Source organism: Myotis nattereri (assembly GCF_964212035.1).
Source record: "Myotis nattereri genome assembly, chromosome: 9".
NCBI lineage: Eukaryota > Metazoa > Chordata > Mammalia > Chiroptera > Vespertilionidae > Myotis > Myotis nattereri.
In genome coordinates this window covers 24,609,313-24,619,838 of record NC_138084.1, presented here as the reverse complement: position 1 = coordinate 24,619,838, position 10,526 = coordinate 24,609,313, and the positions used below count along the sequence as shown (strand labels likewise).

The following is a 10,526-nucleotide window of genomic DNA, read 5'->3' as shown; positions in this document are numbered from 1 at the left end:
AAAGCCTCTAAATTTGAAAGCATAAATTTCAGGGACAGCATAACTTTTTATTTTAAAATAATTTTGACTTACAAAAGGGTTGGAAACATATTATTCAGAGTTTCCATATATCCTTCACCTAAATTTTCCTTAACTATAACCATGGTACATTTATATGACCATTTATAAACATGTATATAACTGTGATACATTGATCAAAAATAAGAAATTATCACTGGTACAAGAATGTTAATTAAACTATCGATTTTGTTCAGATTTCTATTCCAGGGTACTAGGTTGCACTTTGTCTCCAAGGCTTAGCGAGGTGGAGACTAGTCTAGCTCGCACAGCACAGGGCGCAGAGCACATGTTCAAACGCAGGTGAGTCTCTGCTGCTCCCTGAGCCAGGCTGCTTCTGAGAGATGCTGGGCAGAGCCCTGGGAAGGCTTCCTGAAGTCAGTTGTTTTTATGCCACAGGCTTAGAGGGAAATGGTGTTGCCCTCACCGTCCTTACAAGTGATAAGCACTGACCTAAGTCTACATTCTAAAAATGCAAACGTGAACCACTCAGAACAATACACTCTAGTGGGCCTTTGAGGCCTAGTTTAATGTCTTCATTGATGGCTAAAGAAATTAGTGAGAATTTCCTCGATTTTACTGAGAGATAGATACCTTTTAAAATTTACAATTTAGACTTACCTATGGGGCACTTCGCATCTCAGCCTACACCAAGGGAGGAATCCCTTGGCTGAGGGCGCGGGAGCTGTAGACAGGTAGATGATCAATGGTTGTTTTAGTAAATTTATTCAAGCTAAGAAAAACATTCTGCTTCCACAAAACCAAAGAGAAACAGAAAGCCTTCATCTCTCTCTGGCCCTCAGGTGGTTTCCAGGACCCTGAGGCTGGAGGGAAGGCAGAAGTACCTCCTTTTGCCCAAGTGCTGTGCGGGTCCTCTCAGCTGAGAGCACAGGAACAGGAGAGGAAGGGAGAGACTCTGGTTTCTGGAAAAGGAAAGGGTGGTGTTCTTTCCCCACGTTTTTCTCCTGCACGTAAGGTACAGCTTTCTCCCGATAATCGGGTATTTTCCCTTAGCGAGTGTCCGACCCACTTCCAATTTTAAGAGGTAATTCAAGATACCCCTGCCCTTTCTGAAAAATGTTTTCTCTCAGGCAGATTGTATTATCAACAGGAGTAGGTAAATATTCACTGCAAAGTAACTTTGTTTTTTTCTCAAGCCAACATGTGAATTTAATTTAGAATACGAATGGGCATGGTAAACATGAATATTATTTGTCGTTTTCTTTTTTGAATAAAGATTGGTTTTTAGTTTTAAGTCATAAAGCGTAGTTTCTTAGTGAACATACTCCATCCTTGTTCAACTGGGCCATGGGTATCAGACCAAGCAAGTCTGTGAAAGTGCACCCTTTGAGTTGCCAATGAGACCACTAGCAATTTATTTATTAGATAAGTAGCCCCACCTGTGTTACTTCAGGCCTGGAGCCTCAGAGGGTCTATGTTTAGCATCAGACTTCAAGGTTTACTTTCCCATGGAATTCTAAAGGTTTTCTTCAGGAATGACTAAGGTTTTAGAAATTTCCCATGTAACTTCGTCGTACTGTGCCATGTGCACAAGCTGTCTGAAGATGCCTTTGATACTCGAGGGCTGTCATATCACCTGCCCTTGGTCCTTGAAAGAGGGGTTACAGGTGGAACCATTGTTCTAAGACCATTCGTTACCCTCCAGCCTCCGAAATGATCAAATGCTAAGTGTTGTTTATTTGGGTGGATCCAAACTAGTCTTAGCTTAATCACTCCCTCCTGGAAGCTTTTCCTCACCCACAGAGCTTAGTTTCTTCCTGATATGCCCTGAGAGCTTGTGATTTAAGGTAAGTCCTGCCCTAGCCAGTTTGCTCGGTGGCTAGAGCGTAGGCCCTCAGACTGAAGGGTCCCAGGTTCAATTCCGGTCAAGGGTACGTACCTCAGTTGCAGACTCGATCCCTGGCCCTGGTCCAGGTGCATGCAGGAGGCAACCAATTGATGTGTCTCTTTTACATCAATGTTTCTCTCTCTCTGTCTCTCCACCTCCCTTCCACTCTCTCTAAAAAAATAAAATAAATAAAACAATGGAAAAATATCCTCAGATGAGAATTAACAACAAAAAAAGGTAAGTACTGGTTTAACTTATCTCCACTAGAATATAAACTCTATCAAGTTCAAGACTAGGTCAGTCTATTGACCACTATACCCCTAGAATCTAGCATGGTGCTAGAAATTCCACAAATACCAGTGGAATAATCAAAGAGAAGGCTTCACTCATTCCATCTGAACCCTTATGCAGTGTTTGACAGTGTAGGAAACAGCCCACTCTCCCTTCCTTAAAACATCCCTCCCACAGGGGGAGCACTCTCCTATTAGCCTCCCCCCACCTTCCTCTTTGCTCTTCCAAGGGCTTCCTTTGCTCCTCCTTCCCGTTGTGTTCTTTCCCTACACTCCAGCCTAGTCCACCGTCTCCCTGCCAGGATGCAGTAGGCACTTCATAAATATGCATTGAATGAAAGGGTGGCATGCCCCAAACTCTCCTAGGAAAATGTTATCCATCTCCATAGCTTCAATAATTATGTTAAACTGAATATCTAAATATCTCTACCCAACCTAATTTAAATATCTATCCCTAACTTAAATGTCTCACCTGGGCAACAAACCTGTACCTCCATGAGCACCCTAATATCAATACATTCTCAACTAAATCTAGACTTTCCAATAAACACAACAGATTAATCACACACATGATCTCTTTCCCTCCCCAGTCTCTGCTGAATCATGGTAAGGAATTTAAGGGGCGGGAGGGGGGAGGGAAGAAAGAAGGTACAAATCCACAGGGCAAAGACAACAGGAGAGAACCCAACAGCTAACTAAAGATTTCCACACATTTGTGGAAGGTGTAATGCGGGTGGAGGTGAATTAGCTGAGTTAGGAGAGTACCACCGGGGAATAGGACATTATGTATGTAGTAATTTCTTCTCATGTCTAAAAATGTAAGTTGCAATTTTTTAAAAAATATGTTTTTCTCGATTTTAGAGTGGAAGGGAGAGAGAGATAGAAACATCAATGATGAGAATCATCAATCGGCTGCCTCCTGCACGCCCCCTACTAGGGATCGAGCCCACAACCTGGGCATGAGCCCTGACCGGGAATAGAACTGTGACCTCCTGGTTCATAGGTCAACGCTCAACCACTGAGCAACACCAGCCAGGCTTTTTCTTATTTTTCAATTGGCTGTTTCATGTACCTTTTTTCTCTTTCCCCATTTAACAGTTTCTGAATGCTGAATTAGATACTGAAAAAAGAAAAACAACTGATTCAGCCTCAGCCTACAGAACCCTGGAAGGGCATATGGAGACCCAGCATGAAGGAGAACAGAGCTTACGCACCAAGTGGACTGAACCAGGGCAAGTGGCAGTTTACATAATGGGCTGTGCCACACTGAGCCACCTTCCAGGCTCTTCTCAGGAAAACTGGCAGCTGGCTTCTATTCCCCAGGATGATTAGACCTTCTCTAAGAAACTGACTAGCCTAAGGGAGACTTCCTGGTATGTGGAGGTTCCCTCTACAATCAGCAAGCACTACCTGTGCCCACATAGCTCCATTCAGCTTTCTTTCTTTCTTTGTTTTTGTTAATCCTCACCCGAGGATATTTTTCCATTGATTTTAAAGGAAGTGGAAGAGAGGGGGAGAGACAGAGAGAAACATATATATTAATATTATTGTTGACAGTATTACAGATGTCCCCCACCTTCTCCTCCTTTGCCCCCTCCACCATACTCTCCCCCACCCCCCACAGGCCTTTACCACACTATTGTCTATGTCCATGGGCTATGCATATATGTATAAAAGTTTTTTGCTTATTCTCTTCTTATCTTCCTACTACCCTCTGTTTGCTCCATGCTTCTGGGCCTATTTTGTCAGTTTATTATGTTCATTAGATTCCACATATAAGTGGGATCATGTGATATCTGTCTTTCTCTAGCTGGCTTATTTCACTCAGCATCATATTCTCCAGGTCCATCCATGCTGTAGGGCAGAATTCTTAAGGACACCCCTTTCCCATCCCACCCCATACACCTGCTCCTAACACATCTTCCAATTTCTGATCCGGTTATCATCATTCACCCAGCTGATCAGGCCTAAAAACTAGAACTCTTATCTGAGTTTTCCACCTTCCCCAACCCTGATATCTAATGTCAGCAGTCCTGTTTGCTCTACCTGCAAAAGATATCCCAAATCCACCTCCATCTTTTACCAGGTCACCGCTGCCGTCCGACTCTAAAGGGTCCCTTTCCTGGAGACTGCAAGATACTCCCTGTTGAGTCTTCCCTGCTCTGTGTCTCTGTCTCCAACAGGCCGACTTCCTCACAGCAGCCGGAGCATCTCAGATCGTATCAATTCCCCGCTTAACACCTTCCAGAAGCTTCCCAATACAATTAGAATAAAATCTGAACTACTGAACTCAGGATTATATATGACTAGACCCGCCAACTTTCCAACCTTAACTCCTACTGTTTCCCCATCACTCTCTCCACTCCAGGCAAGCTGGCCTGTTTCAAACACACCAGATTCATTTACCAGCTGTTTCCTCTTCCCCCAGATTTTATTTGAGCAAGGCTCGCTCAGAATGTTACCACCTCAGGAAAGCCCATCATCTATAGCAGACCTTTCTCCTCCACCAGTCATTGTTTACCCCAGTGATTTTCAACCCTTTTCATCTCACAGCACACATGCACACACGGACTAATTACTAAAATTCTGTGGGACACCAAAAAAATTTTCCAACCTGACAAAAAAAAAAAAAAGATAAAATTTTGATTCATTCACACCAGACAGTTATTGTTGAGTTGGCTGTTGTCATTCTTTTATTTGACAATCTAGGGGGAAAGCAGTCAGTGCTCCTGACTAAAGAGTCAGGTACTGCATGTTTTAAAAATTCTCGCAGCTCACCAATGTGCCTGCCAGGGCACACTGGTTAAAAATCGCTGGTTTATACCAATGCCTGGTTGTATTTTCTTTATAGCACATACAGCCAAAAATACATGATTGGTTTATATGTTTAATATCTGTGTCCTATCATTGTCATGGGTCTCGTGGGGTCAGCAGGGACCCTCTCTCATTCACAGCAGCTGGAATACTAGGTAGCACACAGCAGATATTCAATATTTACTGAATCAATATGAAAAAAATGAAAATGATAGTATTCACTTTTACTTTTAGCATAGAGGTAAATGAAAATCTACCCTAGCACGGACAGGTTAACTTATTTTTGGTATATCATCAGTCAAGACTGGTATCTTTTTTAAAAAAATATTTTATTGATTTGTTTACAGAGAGGACGGGAAAGGGATAGAAGATTTGAAACATCGATCAGCTGCCTCCTGCAAACTCCCTACTGGGGTTGTGCCTGCAACCAAGGTACGTGCCCTTGACCGGAATCAAACCTGGGACCTTGAATCCGCAGGCTGACGCTCTATTCACTGAGCCAAACCGGTTAGGGCAAGACTGGTATCTTAACCAGAGTCAGTTATTATGTAAATCAATTATCACTAAAGAAAAATATTGGTACTTCATATCAGGATTATCATTATATAAAAAAAGGAAATAAATTTGCCTTTAAGGTACTTTCCTCATGATAAGTTTCTAAATTAGATAAGGTACTGAACACTGAAAACAATTGAGGCACCTTCCAGATAAGCAGACACGAAGCCAGGACTCAGACTTGGCTCTACAATACGTGTGTCCTTTCTATTGGATCATGGATTTGCTGACACTATAGGTTACCAAGATATTTCAGAGCAGTTCCAATCAAAGTAGTAGTAGAAGTCAAAGAGCTATCTTAAAAATCACAGCAGAAATTTCAAATATTGTAACGTAGTGTGCAATGCCTAAAATAACAAGTATATTGACTTTAAGAAAAATTGATTCAGGTAACACTAACATCCTGGTAATCAGGCATGTTGATTGGTTTGAAGAAAAATGAGGTTTTAATAATAGATGAGCTTGGTAGTCAAAAGCTTTTATAAAAACGTACCATTGGAGTAGCAAAGCAGGACCTCACACACCTACAGGACCACGTCCAAAATCTGCAGCATACAAAGCCGTTGTAGTCTGACCCCTGCTTTGTTCCCAGCCACTTTTCACATGTCCATGAGTGTGGTCAGCTTCAAAATCGTCTAGAAAATCCCTGCGTAACTTTTACCAGCTCAAATGTAACCTCCTTTGTAATCTTTGTTAATCCATTCAGAAGCTGGATTATCTCTTATCTATGTTCCCAGATGAACTCTGAACATAATTTTTATTTTTAAAAGTCTTCTTTTAAAATATGTTTTCTCGTCATAGCTGGTTTTGCTCAGTGGATAGAGCATCGGCCTGTGGACTCAAGGGTCCCAGGTTCGGTTCTAGTCAAGGGCATGTATCTTGGTTGCGGGCACATCCCCAGTAGGAAGTGTGCAAGAGGCAGCTGATCGATGTTTATCTCTCATCGATGTTTCTAACTCTCTATCCCTCTCCCTTCCTCTCTGTAAAAAATCAATAAAATATATATTTTTTAAAAATGTTTTCTCCCTAGCCGATTTGGCTCAGCGGATAGAGCATCAACCTGCAGACTGAAGGGTCCCGGGTTCGATTCTGGTCAAGGGCACATGCCCGGGTTGTAGGCTCTATCCCCAGTAGGAAGTGTGCAGGAGATAGCCAATGAATAATTCTTTCTCATCATTGATGTTTCTATCGCTCTCCCTCTCCCTTTTTCTCTGAAATCAATACAAATATATTTTTAAAAAATTGATATTAAAAATGTTTTCATTGATTTCAGAGAGAGGAAGGGAAAGGAAGAGGGGGATAGACACCAATGATGAGAATCATCGATCAGTTGCCTCCTGCACGCTGCCTACTGGGGATCAAGCCTACAATCCAGGCATGTGCTCTGATTGGGAATAGAACCTTAACCTCCTAGTTCATGGGTCGATGCTCAACCACTGCGCCACACTGACTGGGCTGAACATAATTTTAAGTGTAGTATATTACAGTATTTATTCTACTTTGTTTTCCTGGCTAGGCTATAAATGCTTGCTCAATTAAAGAAATATACAATTTAAATTCCTAAATCAATATGCAAAGCATCTGTCAGAGTAAATGTTCAACTATTATTGATCAAAATCATTAATTACTGATTAAATGAAAAGTCTTATTAGCATTGTTTATAGTTAAACTAGAAGCCCAGTGCACGAAATTCGTGCACAGGGGAAGAGGGTATCCCTCAGCCCAGCCTGCACCCTCTCCAATCTGGGACCCCACCGGGATTGGGCCTAAATGGGCAGTTGGACATCCCTCTCACAATCCGGGACTACTGGCTCCCAACCGCTTGCCTGCCTGCCTTCCTGATTGCCCCTAACCGCTTCTGCCTGCCAGCCTGATCACCCCCTAACCACTCCCCTCCAGCCTGATTGACACCTAACTGCTCCCCTGCTGGCTGGATTGTCCCTAACTGCCCTCCCCTGCTGGCCTGGGTCCCCCCCAACTGTCTTCCCCTGCAGGCCTGGTCCTCCCCAACTGCCCTCCCCTGCAGGCCGTCTTGTGGCAGCCATCTTGTGTCCACATGGGGGCAGCCATCGTGTGTTGGAGTGATGGTCAATTTGCATATTACTCTTATTAGATAGGACTAGTAGCCCATCACGCGATATCACGTGCAGTAGGCCGCCCACCACTTCCGCAGGAGCTGACAGGAACCGCAGCGTGCCACCGGGAGCCGTGCGGCTTCCGCGGGAGGCAGAAGTGAGCTGTGGTGCCCATGGGAGCCGGGAGGGAGCTGCACCACTTCTGCGGGAGGCGGGATGGACCCACGTTCATTCCATGGGAGGCGGGAGGGAGCTGCGCCGCTTCCGCGGGAGGCGGGATGGACCCACGTTCATTCCATGGGAGGCGGGAGGGAGCTGCGCCGCTTCCGCGGGAGGCGGGATGGACCCATGTTCATTCCATGGGAGGCAGGAGGGAGCTGCACCGCTTCCACAGGAGGCAGGAGAGACCCGCGTTCATTCCGCGGGAGCCGGGAGGGAGCTGTACGGCTTCCGCGGGAGGCGGGAGAGACCCATGTTCATTCCGCGGGAGGGACCCATATTCATTCCGCAGGAGGCGGGAGGGACCTGTGCCGCTTCGGCAGGAGGCGGCCTGCCGTCTCCTCTCCGGGCCTGCACTCGGCTGTGGAGGCAGCAGGCCGGCCCCCAGTCCCTGTCCGTGTCCGCTCCGGGCGGCCAGCCCAAGCCAGGTGCAGCGACAAAGCAACATTCCGCCAGGCCGCTCATGCTGCCTGTTCTCAGCGGCAGCCCCCGCAGGACTGGGGGCCTCCGGCGGGGCTGAGAGGGCTGGGCGCTGCCATCTTGTGGCTATGGGAGCTGCCATCTTTGTGACAGAGTGACTGTTAATTTGCATATTACCCTTTTATTAGATAGGATGGCGCCTAAATGATTTAATCCACTGTGTGAAATGGAAGATTTCTTGGATATAACAACTATATCTAAAACCCCAGGAATTCAGGCCTACGCACACTATGTTTTTAACACACAAGTTTTTTGCTGCCCTGGCAAATTCTTCATTCTTTCTATATAGGTTAATTTAGTCAAGTAGAATGACCATCTGTAAGTTTCATTGTAGCTAAGAGGTTCTGGGAAAAATGGTCACTTCTCTAAATCTCTCTGCTATTTTGGTTCAACAAACTGCTTGTTCTCTGCTTAGAATTTTCCTAGATTTCTGACGACATGAATACACATCAAAGATCCTATTGCTGTTTTCTTGCAATGATCAACACCACTGCAGGTTAATCATAACAAACTTGGCAAATGACTAAAATAGCAGAAACATAAAATATATTATAGTCACTTTTAAATGAACTTACTGATTTATATTGCCACAAATGTTCATTTCCTGATGATCCCCTAAAAAAGATACAGATCTTTAAAATTTAATAAAAGTGCTCAGTGATATTTTAGTAATCCTTTGAACTATTATGCTTAACATTTATTAATAAGATCTGTGATCTCAACTTCGGTAAAATATCACTTAACATTGAATATTAAAATACAATGTATTGAGGCCCCGCCCTCTCACCCCCACCCCACCAAAAAAAAATTACAATGTATTGATAATCCTAATTTTAAAATTAAAAACCTAACTAATCATAGTATATATTTGTACAAAGTACAGCATATTATTAGTGTCTCAAGAGTACTAATTAAGATCCAGAGGAAAAAATTATATTTTTAAATTTCCTTTCAAAATCCTAACCCTCATTTGTTTATTATAAAACTGCCTTCAGTTAGTTATTTAAAAATATTTACATAGAGAAAAGCCATCAAACAAAACTATTTTTGATTACTGTAAGATTCTAACACTTACATTCTTCTGAGTTTTCTTGAGCACCACCTTTAGAAGTGCTTGTTCGAATGATTTAATCTTAATCTTACTATGTTTATAAGCACAAACACAAACAAACAACATACAGTACGAAAGAACACAAGAAAAATTGTTGGCTTTATTGGTATCACAGTGCTTTTATTTATTTATTTATTTATTTATTTATTTAGGTATCACAGTGGTTTTAATCCAAGCTAAATACAAACACAATTGTTAGTCAGTCACTTACCCTTCAAAACAATATGCCAAGATCAATCTTGAAGCATTTAAAAACATGAAAATGTATAAAATATCTTCCTTAATAAATTCTAAGGACTCCATATATAAATGCAAAAATTTGAACTTGTCAATAATCACACCAAATGTTGAACTACCAACTGAGCAGTAAAAAAACTTCTGATTTTAAAATCAAGTATCTACAGGTAAAAGCATGCCATTTCCCACATCTACTATCTTTGTATTCTGCACAGAGTTCCAAGGCACAGATTGTTTCTGGCTTTATGAATTACCAGAGATGAAGATCTTTGTGGCTGACTTATCACAGGCCTTTTGGTCTTTTTTCCAGATAGATCCTTGGCTTCTTTGGGAGGAGGCACATGAATTGGTTTCCATGGAATTGGATTATAGAAGGCTGGTTCTGGATAAGAATTTCCATTGTAAAAACCTACAATTATTAAAAAATCAGAACAAAACAAACAAGAAAAAAAACTTGAGATCAAAGAAACTAGTTATTTTTAAATTCCTAGAAAAAGGTTAAAGTATCAAAAGGGCAAAAATATCACTGATAAGTCAATTTGACTCAATTAAAATGAACTTTTGAATACTTTCAGGCAAGTGACTTTCCAAATACATATGTAAATACTGCAGTATAAATGAATATGTAAATGATAATTCTAGGAGTCCAAAGAAATGTTAATGTTAAAATCTATATAAAAATTTTACTAAGATTTTAAGTTTAGAACCCTTAAATTGAACAAAATCTTCATTTTTCTACTGAATCTGGAAAATCACTGACTATACTAGTTTCTCCTAACTAGACACTAAAGTTTACAGAAAACTAATTTACACTGCATATGTAGCTAAACTGAGTCAGA

General features: G+C 42.2%; 1 protein-coding gene across 2 annotated transcripts in view; it reads right to left on the bottom strand.

The window, feature by feature from the left end:
* Positions 1 to 689: 689 nt before the first annotated feature.
* Positions 690 to 10,526, bottom strand: part of CCDC34 (coiled-coil domain containing 34) — a 30,153-nt gene continuing 20,316 nt past the window's right edge. The window contains exons 6-8 of one of the 2 annotated variants that reach the window (XM_081099873.1): positions 9,942 to 10,096; positions 8,915 to 8,954; positions 690 to 742 (exon numbers count right to left, since the gene is read on the bottom strand). In XM_081099873.1, coding sequence (XP_080955999.1) covers positions 8,937 to 8,954; positions 9,942 to 10,096 — 173 coding nt within the window. In that variant the 3' untranslated portion in view covers positions 690 to 742; positions 8,915 to 8,936. Of the gene's footprint in view, positions 743 to 8,914; positions 8,955 to 9,600; positions 10,097 to 10,526 lie in introns of those variants that run through there. The other variant, XM_081099874.1, reaches the window with a different exon arrangement.